General features: G+C 45.2%; 1 protein-coding gene across 1 annotated transcript; it reads left to right on the top strand.

Moving 5' to 3' along the window:
• Positions 1-7980: 7980 nt before the first annotated feature.
• LOC145508756 (uncharacterized) lies at positions 7981-11580 on the top strand. The gene is made up of 2 exons (XM_081496057.1): positions 7981-9131; positions 10069-11580. The coding sequence occupies exon 2, from the start codon at positions 10107-10109 to the stop codon at positions 10773-10775; it is 669 nt and encodes a 222-aa protein (XP_081352183.1). The 5' UTR covers positions 7981-9131; positions 10069-10106; the 3' UTR covers positions 10776-11580.
• The last annotated feature ends 3787 nt before the right edge of the window (positions 11581-15367 follow it).

The following is a 15367-nucleotide window of genomic DNA, read 5'->3' as shown; positions in this document are numbered from 1 at the left end:
TCATCCTCCACCTGGGTAGAGGCCTTAGTTCCTACAGAACTGAAAGATATATTGTTATGTATCTCCCTTAAGAAAGGACTAGGACTCTGCTGTATTGTTGCACTAGGCAGTGTTTGACTGCCTTTTCTCTGTTCTTTCATTCCTTTGTTCCTTTAAGATCATTGCTCAGACCTGTTCAAGGGCAAGCATCCAGGTCAGGCTTAGATCACAGAATATGTTAAGCCAGAAATGGCTTCTTCTCTGTCAAGAAAGCCATGCCTGTATCTCTTTCTATGGGGATCTCTTACCTTATTTTCTTAGAAGTTCTTATAAATTCACAAATATTTCCCTTGATGGATCTAAGGAGAAACGGGGCATATTCCCATTCATAGAAGCATGAAGAATCAGGGATATGACTATGGACATTACAGAAATAAAAAATATTGAAAAGGAAGTCAGTGAACAACTGTAGGCTAGAATAAAAGGTAACTTAGAAGAAATGCATTCCTAAAAGAAACAAACTACTGAAACCAACTCTAGACAGAAAAGCAAAATCAAAATAAAACAACAAAGTACATGAGTTACTAAATAAAAATCACCTATAAAATAAATTACTCTACATTTGTGTAGATGGCTTGCTTCTACACAACATTCTGCACATATTTTAAAGACGATTTGTTATCGAATTAGACTGAAGACTTCTCTCCCAGCCATCTAGCTGAACCATAGCCCCCCAGGTTGGGTCTGGGAGTTCTTTCCCCTCCAGGTTTGAGTTGCCAGTATGGAAACTGAGTTTGGTGCAAGTCAAACAGGCTTTTAGCTCAGTTGGTAAAGAATCTGCCTGCAATGCAGAAGATCCCAGTTCGATTCCTGGTTTGGGAAGATCTCTTGGAGAAGGCAAAGGCTACCCACTCCAGTATTCTTGGGCTTCCCTTGTGGCTCAGCTGGTAAAGAATCCGCCTGCAATGTGGGACACCTGGGTTTGACCCCTGAGTTGGGAAGATCCCTTGGAGCAGGCAAAGGCTACCCACTCTAGTATTCTGGCCTGGAGAATTCCATCGACTACATACAGTCCATGGGGTCTCAAAGAAACAGACACGACTGAGTGACTTTCACTTTAAAACTTTCAAAACTTTTAGATAGGCTTTTATTCAATGGCCAGAGAAAGACAAGGGGAACTGATACTCTAATGACACCTTCTCTGAATACAAGGATAACAAGATTTTTATAGAAATAGGTAAAGGCTGCTTATAGGAGGCAGGGTCTAGTCTTCCCCATTCATGGAAATGGGTGGAGAATTCCCAGAATGCAGTTCATGCCTCTTCTCTGACCCTGTGTGGTGGTGGTGGTGGGAGAATATGATATTATTATAGTGAGATGGTGATGAGCTATAAACTAACCTTTGTCCCAATTTTGAAGTTCAGTCAGCTTAACTTGAATTCTTTTTTTTTTTTTAATCCTGAATTCATATGGTTAAGGTTTCCTTGGACTGTCTGAGTCCCTCCTAACAAGATCACAGGGCAACAAAAGATCCCTGAGACTCCCTGGAGCAAGTGAACCTTACACAGCCTGTGATCCTGTGCACTGTGAGAGAAAGCAAGGACTTCCAGGCAGAGGCAGGGGGTTGCCCCACCCATCTACCTGGTTTCCTGGTTGGTTGGATCCCAATACCCCGCCCTGTCATTCTGAGTGACAACCTTCAAAAGAAAGCCAGACCCTCCAAAACCACTGTTGGATGCTGGCAATGAATCTGTCCCCACCTGGCACTTTCTGTTCCTAACAACTTTATCCTGGGATTCTGTTTGATAAGACGATGGCCCAGGCCAGTGCTGCCTTGAAGTGGAGGGTCTTATGTCCTCCAGGGGTCAAGGGCCTAGTGTAAGGCTGTTTGGCCACACATGGAACTGTACTTCTTATTAAACAATGCAAATTCTTAAATGTGAACTCACCATCTGTAATAAAGGGACTAGCTCCATTTTCATCTTTGGCCCTTGACGGGGCTGACTTTTCACCCATGCCTTCTCCATCCCCATTCATTAGGTACTTAACCTAAAGAAGCCCAGAGCACTTGGCTCTGGTAGGAGGTCTGAATCACTCACTCCTGTCTGGATGTCAGGACAAACCTCAGTCAAACCACAGGCTGTGAGGTGCATGTATTTTCCAGTCTCAAAGGAAATTTATTCAAGATCAGTGATCCCTGTGTGCTCTGCAAACCTTGAAATGCTAGGAAAGATTGAAGGCAGGAGAAGGGGACGACAGAGGATGAGATGGTTAGATGGCATCACTGACTCGATGGACATGAGTTTCAGCAAGCTCTGGGAGTTGGTGATGGACAGGGAAGCCTGTCGACCTGCAGTCAGTCAGACAAGACTGAGCGACTGAACGGAAATGAACTGAGGCAAGGAATATGTCTTGATTCAGAACGCTGGCTGACTGAGAAGATGGCAGAGTAATGTCTCAAAATGACCATCTTGTGGGGGACTGGATGCCAGGTTCTTTTATAGAACCAAGGGGGGAAGGAGTTGAGGAAGTAAAGACCATTTTCTTGCAAGTAGCTCCTGGACTGGCCAACTTCAGGAAGGGGATATGTTTATTGGAAGGGCAGACATCCCTGAGGCAGGCCATTAGGGAGGGGAGGTATTAATCTCTTCAGGCGGAGGATCAGGGTTCCCAGAGGCAGATCTTCTCAAAGGATTATAATAAAAAAGGTGGCCAAGTGGTAAAGAATCTGCCTACCAATGCAGGTAGTGGCATCCACCTCTGAGTCAGGGAAAGGTCTAGCTAGGCCTGAAAGGTTGTTGCGGAACCACGAAGAGACACTAGGAGTCTTGGCCTCCAGAGGAGAAGAATTCAATCTGGGGCCAGAGACGAGGCTTGATCACTCAGAGCTTTTGTGTAATAAAGTTTTATTGAAGTATAAAGGAGATAGAGAAAGCTTCTGACACAGGCATCAGAAGGGGGCAGAAAGAGTACCCACTTGCTAGTGTTAGCAATGAAGTTAAATACTCTCTAATTAGTTATTACACTGAATCAAAAGAATGTCTGGAGGTTGTAAAGACCTCACTAGACCTACTCCCATAATTTACATTTTAAGATAACAGGATTAGCCAGGTTTTTTCCAGAGACTGTCCTCAAGCAGGATATATTATTGTTATATAATCCTAAGGAATGTAGAGGGGAAAAAAAGTTTGTCCTTTCTTGCTCCTTGAGAATTCCAGACCCCTCTCTCCTTGGGGACCCCTAGACTTTTTATCAACCTGCCTAGGAAATGACTCTCTCAGGCCCGCTGGGTGTCCGGCAGGTGGAGCCACTCGCGCGCAATGTGCAGGGAGCCAACCCCTGTGGTGAGCCCAGGAGGAGGGGGACGCCCAGTCCCAGCTCCCCAGTCCCGCAGCCATAAGGAGCCCGTCATGCCTTGCCTCCCTTGAGCCACAACCAGTGGCAGTGTGCAGGCTCGAGCAGGACCACCTGGCTCGAGAATGTGTCCCAGGGATGTGAGACTCGGGGTTGGACTACATGAAGACGGTTCTGCATCAGACATGTTAGGTGAAGCACACTGACTGAAACCACCCACCCTGGCCAGGCACCATAGTAACCATTTGCATGAGCTGTTTAAAGACAAGAGGTCCTGGTAAGGAACATGGAAGTAATATGTCACCACTAACCAGAAGAGTTCGGGAAAGGTCAAAAGGAGACACCACATGTCCTACCACCTCCCAGTATCCTCCTCGCTGGCATCCATCTTGGCTGAGCAAGGCATTCACCACCAGGAAGGACTTTGAGTCAGAATGATGAGCCAAAGACAACCCAGAAGCTAATCCCATCACCATAAAACCAGAGACTGCAAGCCACGTGGCAGAGCAGTTCTCCTGGGTTCCTTTACCCTACTGCTTTTTGCCCTAGGCGTTCTTTCCTAATAAAATCTCTTGCTTTGTCAGCACATGTGTCTCCTCAGACAATTCATTTCTGAGTGTTAGACAAAAGCCCAGTTTTGGGCCCTGGAAGGGGTCCCCCTTCCTGCAACAAATGGCACCTTTGGCAGAGACTACTCTTCACTCCAGCTGACATCCTGACCACTCAGGGTACTTAGGGACCAGTTTGCTCACCGATGGACCAGACCCAGCCGCCATAACTGGGACCCTTTTGTCCCTGGTCTCTTCCTGACGTGGACAACTGGTCAGAGGCCCCTGACCAGGAAAGGAACAAGAGACTTTATTGACCTCCCTCCCCTTCCCTCTCTCTTTCCTCTCCTTAACCCTTCCTGCTGCTGCCAAGTCGCTTCAGTCGTGTCCGACTCTGTGCGACCCCATAGATGGTAGCCCACCAGGCTCCGCCGTCCCTGGGATTCTCCAGGCAAAAATACTGGAGTGGGTTGCCATTTCCTTCTCCAATGCATGAAAGTGAAAAGTGAAAGTGAAGTCACTCAGTCGTGTCTGACTTGTAGCGACCCCATGGACTGTAGCCCACCAGGCTCCTCCGTCCATGGGATTTTCCAGGCAAGAGTACTGGAGTGGGGTGCCATTGCCTTCTCTGTAACCCTTCCTATCCTATCTCTTTTTTTTAGTTCCCCTGAATGCAGGAATCTGGTCAAAGGGCCTCAGCCTAAGCTGAGGATTGGAGACTGATCACCTCCTCTTGGTAGAGAACTTGAATTCTTGTTCTGTTCTGGTCTGGTTTCTGGTAGGTCTGAGTTCCAGTCCTCCCTTCTCTGGAGGCCCAGGGTAAAGTCCTGTAACGCCTGGGTGTCTGCAGGTGGCAGGAGACATCTGTAAGGCCACCCCTTTTGCCTTCCTCTCCCGCCTCCTCCCCTTCTTCTTTCAACCTGGCTTCCTTTCCCCTCTTTGAAATCTTTGAAGACCTGAGATATTTTCATTTACTCTGTTAGTACTTGGATCTGAAGTTCTGTGTCTCTATAGGAACTTTTCTGAGAGAATGTAATCTTGTATTTAAGGGAGTGTCTGATGAGGACTGCCAGGTCTGTTTATGTGTTTTATACTCTGTGTTCTGTGTTGTGATTTGTGGTGGCCATTCTGCTTTATCTGGCCATTTGGTTTAGACCTGCCACCATTTTATTAGAACTTGATTTTCTTTCCCTATGCCTTGAGATCAGGGCTCTCAGGAACACTTATCTAGACCATCTCTAACTCCTGAGACTGAAGAAAAATGAGAAAAAGCCTTTAAAAATTTTACTTATTCCAACTGTTATTTACAAACTAGTAAATTTTGTATTGTATCTAATTCATGACTAAGCTTAGAAAATGAAGCTCTATCTTGCATTATGTCTGTTTAAATATGTCTCAGTATGTCTTTGTCTCTGGATAATATTTTTGAGACTGATTTGTAAATGAGCTCTATTTAATTGGCTTAAAGAAAAGTAAGCACTTACAAATCTAATAATTCTAAATTAAATTATTCAGTATTAAATACCTGATATTAATGTTTGTTTGTTGATCTAACTAATGTAGACATGGCTTAGAGTAATTAACATTAAGTAGAACATTTTCATTGTACCTAGGTTTAATATAAATTAAATATTATTATATCTGTTACAAGTTTGTCAACAAGGAAATTACCTGGAGTAAAGAAACTTCTACACAAATGTAAATGAGATATAAGCTTTTAGATAAACTCTATTAAGAATAATTATGCTTTAGGAATACCTGTTTAAAATAGTCTCTCCGGACTGAGGTAACTTGAATTTCTAAGGGTTGTGCTAACCTAAGTGTTGGAAGTCTATTGAATAGCTAGGTCATTTCCAAATAAAATAAAATTTTGAAACATTTACTACTAAATACTAATTTCATTTTACAGAGAAATTAAAGAGATTTGGGACTATAAATAAATAATGTTTGGTGCCATCCTAAAATGTTCTAAGAAAGCAAAGGTTTTAGAAATTATCACTGGTCTTTATGCTCACCAATCTATAAAATGCTAATATAAAAGTTAGTTCTTGGTTGCTAAAGGAAAGTAGAAAGTGTGTTTTCAGTAAAAAAAAAAAGGTATTAAAAAAAAAACTAAAGAGTTATGCATGATCAAGATTTTCTAAAACTGGATTATAGTTAGTTAGATAAATGGATTTTGTTAGGAATGACACAGCCATAGCAACACTGGTTAAAGCCAACTAGGTCCAAGATGGCGGAGTCAACTTTCACTAGACTAGACCTTGAGCCTATGTATATATGCCTATTCTGACATATCACCAAGCTAAATGATACACCCATCAGCACTGACTAAATCTGACCAAATGTTCTAAACCCTTTTAATTGATTTTTTTGACAAAACTTCCTAAATCCAATTCTGTTGAAGTTCCTTTGACTTCTAGCTAACTTTGGGGTGCTTCAGAGGGCCCCTGAAACATCCCAAAGAGAGATATTAAACTAATTGTGTTTATTTGGTTGGTTAAATTACATGAAAAAAATTATCAAATGAGTAATAAATCATCTCATGTTATAATATATGGTAAATATTGCTAATATAGATATCCTAGAAATTATATGGACTTCTTAACATTCTAATATTGAAGAAGGAATTCAAAGGGCCTGGACTCCATCTTAGGCCTGTTCGTGCTGATTATGCTTGGCCACCTCTCTAATGGACTCTGAACTCTGTGCTTAGTGCCTGTGGAAATGACAATAGAAGGATAAGACCCCCTCTGGACAGGTCATAAATTCTTATCTGTAACCTCAGGCTTATTGATTATTGACTGTTTGAACACATAACACATGAATGATGGAGTTATTGTGATTGTATTTACCTTTCCTTTGTTTATGTAAGTCACAAGGAAGTTGGGTGGTGGGTTCAGACACGTACACATGGGGTATAAAAGATTTTCACAAATGCTGGTCGGGGTCCTTGGCTAAGAGGATACTCTGCCTTGGGCCCGCTGGTGTAATAAACTGCACTTCACAATCTGCATTGTCCTTCTGAGTGAGCTTGTTTCCCAGAACACGTGGCCATAACAATATGTCATGGTATTCTAATGGAAACCTGATGACTTCACAAAAGTTAACAAAAGGACTGAATGAACCAGTGAATATGCTTATAACTTTTATGGTTTCTATCTGAAAAATTATGGGTTTGAATCTTGTGTTTTCCGGGAGTAGGGAAAACCTTCCCTCAAATTAGTTATTATAGTAATTTGGTAAAATTATATGTTATAAACAAAACAATTATATTTTCTCTCTATCTGACTCCTCCAGAGATTGGAAACTCAGGTTTCCAGTAACTTTATCAGATGAGTTAGGAAGGTTATCTCACTAACAGGTACAAAAATCTCAAGGAATTTTTTAGACCTTGAAAAGGGAAGAACTCACTTAGATTTGTTAGGCAAAATCTGTGATAAGCCTTTGGTGTGAGTTTCCCAGCCCTGTTTCATTCTACAAGTTCAGTCTGAGACTCTATAAATGTTTCAGCAAAACAAAAATTCTATGCTCAATTATGGTTCTATAAATCATCAGGCCAAAATTACTGAGAGCAGACCTATTTTGCAAACAAACTAGCCTTAATTTGGTTATATTTGATAAAAATAAGAGTAACTTTAGGGAGAAAAAAATGTTTCAATAAATGTTAAATCTCAGTTTGTTAATGGAGGTCTGCATCTAGTAAGATTAATTTCCTGGATCATTCTTTGCTGTTATGCAATATTAATGTAAAATTTAATTGAATTCTTAAGGAACACCCTAAGTTTATTTCTGAAGCTTATCTCAGTAATCTATCTTTGGATGAAGATAAGATGCCTCATGAGCTGCAACCAGGACTGGAAAAAGACATAATTTAAGGGACTGTCTCCAACCTGGATGGAAGGACCTTTTTATCAGTAAAAACTGCACTACACCAGGATGAGAAAAAGACAACATCAGAGGCAGACAGCTTGCTAAGATGCTGGACCTGATTCATATGTTCATTTATAATGTTTTCTTAACTTCTTAGACCTTTGCATATAAATCAAATGCTTTTCTATCATAGGCCTGATCCTATGCTAGTTTTAAAAATCAATCCAATTGTTGGGTTTGTGGCCAATTACCTGTGCCTACTTCTGGGTTACCTTGGTAAGTTTCCCTACTCCAAGGCTCTAACTGTTTGGCCCTGAGAAAATTTACTTAAAAACAAAATTATAGTCATATTCAGGTCACTATTGACATTACTAGATGGGATCCCCTCACCTGGCCAATGAACAATGCCTGCTCTGACTCTGGCCATAAATTTGAGTTTTCTTGTATTACTCAAGTTCAATCAGAGCAACAAGCAAAGTTTTAGCAAAGGAAAAAAATCTCCCACAATTATGGGATGGATTTATATAGATAACAACAGGCTATGGTAATTTAGATTTAAAGTCTTCTCTATGTTGAAAACAATTAAATCATACTAAGGATAATCAGTTTAGTCACATTAGAAAACTGGGCTGTCTTACTGACAATGCCAATGTATAATTTCCCTGGAGGATAAAGATTTGTACAGAGTAGACTAAGTCAGATGACCTGGGATGTACTGGGCTACATCTACATCTCTTAGCTTAAGTCTTACTTATGACTTTACTAATATTGCTGGCTGTGTTATTTGTATTTTTACTGTTTTACAAAATTGCTGTTTCTTACACTACCAAATGTGTAACTGAGGCCTCTGGTAAAATAATATATAGTTCTATATGAGATCGATGATGGTATCAGTGTAACTTTAGATATGGGAAGAAGCAACAAGAGGAAATGTTTTCCTGGACCAAAAATCTCTGGTGGTCCAGAGAATTTTGGGTACTGTTTTATGCCCTAGTCCAGTAACAGCACATTGAGTGGCCTGTCAACAAAACCTTTGCCAAACCTGGGAATGCACATTCTCAGCACCATGGGATAACATGGTCATGAAATGACCCCCTCAAAATCATGGTCAAGTTTATGACCAAGAAGGGCTCTACCAACTAAAACTGACACTTGCCATCTACTTCTACAAAGATTAAATCATGGCCACTGCAGCTGCTGATCTTCAACACCCCTGAAAGGAGTTCAGGGTGGAAATCAGAAATGAGGTACTCTGTGCTCTGGAAAAAACTGGCAGAACAGGCCTTCAGGTAGTTAGATCTTTTCAGGAGGAGACTTTGTGAGTCCCAATTCTTGCATCTTCTCATACCTTGACATTGTTAATGGTGACATCTGCTTTGGCTATTAAGGAGAAATTTACAATTAAAAGTCAAAATAGAGTAGCTATGGTTCAGACATCCAAGGAAATAACTAGGTGATTCTATGGGTGTAATTTCAGACTAGAAATTATTGTATTGCTAAACACTTGAGTTTTCTAAGTCGTTGTCAGGCTTGGATGCCACCATTCTCAAAACAATGTCTGCTGGCAGCTAGTAACTGCAACCTTACTTTTTATAAAAGGAGGCAACTGGCTACCTGGCTACTAGTCTCCCCGAAGTGCCAGGTCCAGACTGGGTTTGGGGCTTATTCTTCTAAAAAGAAATGAGACCTATTTTGTCTATTAAATTCCAGTTATCACTCCTTCAACAACTTCTAATTGGGTCTGTTACGCCAAAAGGGCAGACCAAGGGGCTGAGATTTTAATCATACAAGACTCAGATCTAGGACTTGGAACTCAGGAATACTTCCAATTCAGTGTCTATTCTCCAAGCTGAGGCAGTCCTATGCCCCATTTTGACAGGAAGTTATCACAGTCATACTTGCCCAGTTCCCTGAATTAAAACTGAGCAGGACTCTGTGGGGCTCTGGAGTACAGATCTGTTCTGTGTTCTCCATATTTCCTCTGTAGGATATAGGCTTCATTCAGCCTCTTTGACCTTTCCTGAGTACCAAAGGGTGGATTCAAACAATTGCTAATCAGGGAAGCCAGGTGATACAGAAACAGAGGCGTCAGGGGACCGCCGACGTGTGTGTGGCGGTGGGACCCCGCGCTTGTTTTCCTGGTGGCCCGTCCGTGTCTCGGTCTTTCTGGTCCCTGTCCCGCGGCCCTCGCTGTGCGTGGTTGCCGCCCCTCCCCGTCGCTGCTGGCCTTCCCTCCGCCCCCTAACCCCGCACACCCGACCCGGTCCCAGACGGGTGGCCGCCCGCGCCCGCTTCCCCTATCTGGGACCGAACCTGCCTCGTCTCACGTGGGTGGCGTCCCGGGCGGAGTAGTGCATGAGGGCCGCGGGGCGCGGTACGCGGCGGGAGAGCCTTCTCCAGGGCCTGCTGTGGCTCTGGGTGTTAGCGGTGGTGGGCGCGAGCCCAGCGAGGGTGGCCCCGCGGGAGCCGGGGAGGCCATTCCGCGTCCTGGGTGCCGGGGGACCGCCCCGGTGCTGGAGGCCTCTGGCGGTGAGATCCCGCTGCGTGCCCCGGCGGCCGACTTGCTTTCGGGTCTTTTCGAACTGCCCTGGGAACCCTCGCGATGGCGCGCGGCCACCCCACCTCCCCCGCCGGTTCTTTGCTGCTGCCATGTCTTCGCAACGTCGGCCTACGTGGCCGCACCCCGTCTGTAACCCTCTCTATCCTTCTCCATCCTTCTTCTCCAACCCTCGTCCGTCCTGTCTATTGATCCCCTGGGCCGCGCCGTGGTGCGTCTCGCTTCCCGGGCCCGCCGCGGTCCCGCTCCGTTGCCCGTCGCCGCCGTCTGTGTGCCGACGTCCTTCCGTGCTGGATGAGGAGGAGCGCCGGTTCTCAAGGCGGTGCGCTCGCCAGAGCGCGGGTCCGGTCCCCGGCCGGCGGCCGTGCCCTCGCCGCTCGGCCCTTAGGCGGGAGGATGCGAGGGAGATTCGGCCGTTCCGGAGGCCCCGGGTCCCTTTCCCAGGCCTCGCTCCCGGCCCTGCCTGAAAGGCCGATCTGCCGCGGGGGTCACCCTATCGTTCTTCCTCGCCGCCGCGGCGCTCTGCTTCCCTTGTGGACCGAGCGTGGGCTGGAGACCGTCCTCGCCGGGGGCGGGGCGGGTCTGCCGGAGCCCCCAGGTGATTCCCTTCCCCCATCCTTCGCCTCGTTGGGTTTCCGCTGCCGCTCGTCGCCCCTGCGCCCCGCGCCCGGTTCCCTGTGCTCGGTTCCTGGGGGTTCCGTGGTAGCTGGGGCTTCCGTCGTGGCTCAGCTGGTAAAGAATCCGCCTGCAATGCAGGAGAGCCAGGTTCGATTCCTGGGTTGGGAAGATCCTCTGGAGAAGGGATAGACGAAGCATTCTGGCCTGGAGAATTCCATGGACTCTATAGTCCATGGGGTCACAGATTCAGACATGACTGAGAGACTTTCATTTTCACATGTACCAATGCAGGAGAGGCAAGAGATGTGGGTGAGTTTGGATCCCTGGGTCAGGAAGATCCCCTGGAGTAGAAAATGGCAACCCACTTCGGTATTCTTGCCTAGAAAATTTCACGGACAGAGGTGCCTGGCCGGCTAAAGTCTGCTGCTGCTGCTGCTGCTGCTGCTGCTGCTAAGTCGCGTCAGTCGTGTCCGACTCTGTGCGACCCCATAGACGGCAGGCAGCCCACCAGGCTCCTCCATCCCTGGGATTCTCCAAGAAAGAACACTGGAGTGGGTTGCCATTTCCTTCTCCAAGGGCTAAAGTCTACAGGGTCTCAAAGAGTTGGATATCACAGAGCCTCTGAGCAAAACCAATAACAAAAAGAATGAAAAAGAGAAGAAGCAGACCTAGCACAGAGTCTGAACAGGCTCTTTCTTGAAATATGATGTCGCTTACAGGTGGTGCAGAGCCCTATACCAAAGTCACAGGATAAAAATCTCTGGAACTGACCAAGCCCCATAGCAACTGTTGCCATGAGCCTCTGGATATAAACCGGCCAGTTCTCTGACTCCATATAACGTAAAATACTCATCCTGCTATACACCCTATAGCATCCTAACCAATAACTTAATGCCACCATTCCAGTAGGAATTTTCTCTGTCTTGAGGCTATAAAAATTGGCCAAAAGCCTTTGGCCCCCTCTTGAGTCCAGTCTGGACGTGAGTTTGGGTAAACTCCAGGAGTTGGTGATGGACAGGGAGGCCTGGCATGCTGCGATTCATGGGGTCGCAGAGTCGGACATGACTGAGAGACTGAACTGAACTGAACTGAGTCCAGTCGGCCCGCTGGTTTTTTTTTTTTTTTAATTTTTTTTATAAATTTATTTATTTTAGTTGGGGGCTAATTACTTTACAATATTGTAATAGTTTTTGCCATACATTGACATGAATCAGCCATGGGTTTACATGTGTTCCCCTTCCTGGACCCCCCACCCACCTCCCTCCCCATCCCATCCCTCTGGGTCTTCCCATTGCCCCGGCCCTGAGCCCTTGTCTCATGCACCGAAGAAATCAAAGAGGACACAAACAGATGGAGAAATATACCGTTGTTCATGGATTGGAAGAATTAATATAGTGAAAATGAGTATACTACCCAAAGCAATCTATAGATTCAATGCAATCCCTATCAAGCTACCAATGGTATTTTTCACAGAACTAGAACAAATCATCTCACAATTTGTATGGAAATATAAGAAACCTCGAATAGCCAAAGCAATCTTGAGGAAGAAGAATGGAACTGGAGGAATCAACCTGCCTGACTTCAGGCTCTACTACAAAGCCACAGTCATCAGGACAGTATGGTACCGGCCCGCTGTTTTAACAGCGTCTTCCACTCTAAAAAACTTTATTCTTCTGTCGTTCTGCCTCACGTCTGGAAATTCTTTTCCAACCCATGCACGGACCAGGACACGTGGATCAACTTGTTTGCAGGACAGAGGTAGGGTCGGGGATGTGCAGAGCAAACTTGTAATTACCAAGGCATAAGGGAGGAGGGATAAATTGGGACACTGGGATGGAAGTGTACATGCTACTATCTATAGAATAGATGACTGATGGGGTCCTGCTTTGTAGCCCAAGGAACTCTACTCTGTACTCTGTAATGGCCTATATGGGAGAACAATCTAAGAAGAGCTGATATATGTATATGCATGACTGATTCACCATGCTGGACAACTGAAGCTAGCACAGCATTGTGGATCAGCTATATTCCAATAAAAATTATTAATTAATTAACTAATAACATTTCTTCCAGTGTTAAATGTACACCTGAGCACTTAATGTACCTTCCTCACATCCTGTGGCTTGACTGAGACTTACCGTCGCAAGCCCTTAAGCTGACTGATTCACTTCCTACCAGAGCCATGAGCTCTGGGATTGTTTAGCTTAAGTATCCATTGAGTGGGAACGGGGCAGAGATGGGTGGAAGGCTAGCGCTGTCGAAGACCAAAGATGAAAATGGAGCCAGTCCCTTTATTACAGGTGGTGAGTTCACCATAAGTTCTGCGTTTCTTAACAAGATGCACAGTTCCATGCCTGGCCACACAGTTTTAACCAAGCCTTTACCCCTAGAGGACCCAAGAGGCTCAAGTTCCAGACAGGACTGACATGGATCATCCTCCTATCTATACTTGTGCCATCTTGAAACAGAATTGAAGGAGTCCTCGGGCCTGGGAAAAGGAGATAACGATCTCAAAGGCCCGAGCTGGACCACCTGACCTCGGGGAAAACAAAACTGAATTTAAAAGTCCCACCCCGATACTCCGGGCAGATTGCATCAGCCCGAGACGTTCAACCCCCTGCTAGGAATAAATTCGTTTAGAAGGCAAACATGCTTGGGGGGACAAGTCCCACCTCACCTTCCCTAGGTCGTCAGTCAGTCCCATGGGGCGGGGCATTAGGATCTGTCCAACCAGGAGGCCACCACGGCAGGTGGGCGGGGCGATGACGCGATTTTACCTAGACTTCTTTACTTTCTTTAACCGCGGGGAAGGTTGCGCTTGTTTCCTGTGTGGTTCACTTGCCCGGTAACTTTCAAGTCTTTGTTTGGCCCCCTGATCTGCACTGGTCTTTGGCGTTCTTTAGGCGGGACTCAGACAGACCAAGGAACCTGGACATGGTGAGTGTGCTGATCCGGATGCGGCCACGGCAGAGGGACTCTTGGACTGGATGAACCGACCATGTTTGGACCCCGTCTCCTCCTGATCGCCGCCAGAGTCTGTGACTGCGAGGCTCTGTGGTGCTGATGGGATCTCGGTCCCTTAGATTCATAGAGTTAGCGGGTCTGTTGCCCTGGGCGTACTAAAAGGGAGCTCTTGTCTAACACTCAGAAATGAATTGTGCCCAGGCCTAGAGCATTAGGGTAAGGGAAGCAGGAGAACTACTCTGCCGCATAGCCCGGATTTTATGGTGATGGGATTAGTCTCCGGGCTGTCTTTGAGCCAGTCACTCTGACTCAGGGTCCTTCCTGGTGGCATACACATTGGTCAGTCAAGATGGATGTCATTGAGAAGGATTCTGGGGGGTGGTAGGACACGTGGAATCTCCTTTTCCAAATGTTTGGGACTCGGAATCTCAAATCAAAGAGCTTTTCCACCCTAGATGGGCTTTTTGTCGGGCTGGCAATAAATTCTTAAATTTCTAGATCACTCTCCTCTTTGCCAAAGTCAGTTTCACCTCTCTGATTCAAATTATCTGTTAATCATTCATACAGCCTCTTTGTACAGGGAAGGGAGGAGGGTAACACTGATTGTTGGTTCCGTGCTTGAGACTCCACTGAACTTCCACTGCAGGGGGCATAGGCTGGATCCCTGGTCTGGGAACTAATATCCCCCATGCTGTGTGAAAGTGAAAGTCGCTGATTCGAGTTGGACTCTTTGTGACCCCAGGGACTATACAGTCCATGGAATTCTTCAGGGCAGAATATTGGAGTGTGTAGCCTTTCCCTTCTCCAGAGGATCTTCCCAACCCAGGGATCGAACGCAGGTCTCACACTGCAGGCATTTCTTTACTGTCATGCTGTGAGGTGCAGCCAAAACCTTTTTTAAAATGGGGAAGCTGGGCTTTCTTGATTCCTTCGCTGGAACAAGTGTATTTGTTTATTGACACTATTTAGGCATTGTGTGTAATGGACTCTGTGACTGCTCCCCTTGGAGCCATATTTATTTACTGATTTTCACAATGTATTGTAAATAATAGAATGCAGACAATACTCCACACTCCATTTTTGACACCAGTTTTTCTCTTATACCCACATGAGAACTACCCAAAAAAGAAAAAAACAAGAAAAAACATAACCGAAGAAACACACACCTTTTTTTTTAATATAGATTCAAAAAATCTCAACAAATACTAGCAACTACAAACCAGCATTATGAAAAAAGTATTATAAAGCATGACCAAGTTTGACTATTTCTTGGGATGAAAGGTTGGGCTAGCATATCAAACTCTTTAATGAAATGAATGAGATCAACAGGTTAGAAATCAAAAGTAGCAAGGCCTTCTGAACAGACTCTTTAGGAGGTCTGAGTCCCTCCTAAAGACTCTGAAGACAAACACAGTCACAGAAGATACTCAAGAACTACTGGGAACCCACAAGTGTTAGCAAAACCCACCAACACAGG

Source organism: Giraffa tippelskirchi, chromosome 6, assembly GCF_054371585.1.
Source record: "Giraffa tippelskirchi isolate mGirTip1 chromosome 6, T2T-mGirTip1v1.2.pri, whole genome shotgun sequence".
Lineage (NCBI taxonomy): Eukaryota > Metazoa > Chordata > Mammalia > Artiodactyla > Giraffidae > Giraffa > Giraffa tippelskirchi.
Note: the sequence above shows the minus strand (reverse complement) of the source record. Positions and strands in the feature narration are given on the sequence as shown.

Excerpts from the sequence above, each read along its gene's own strand:
- LOC145508756 (XM_081496057.1), top strand. The coding sequence starts at position 10,107 with ATGAGGGCCGCGGGGCGCGGTACGCGGCGGGAGAGCCTTCTCCAGGGC.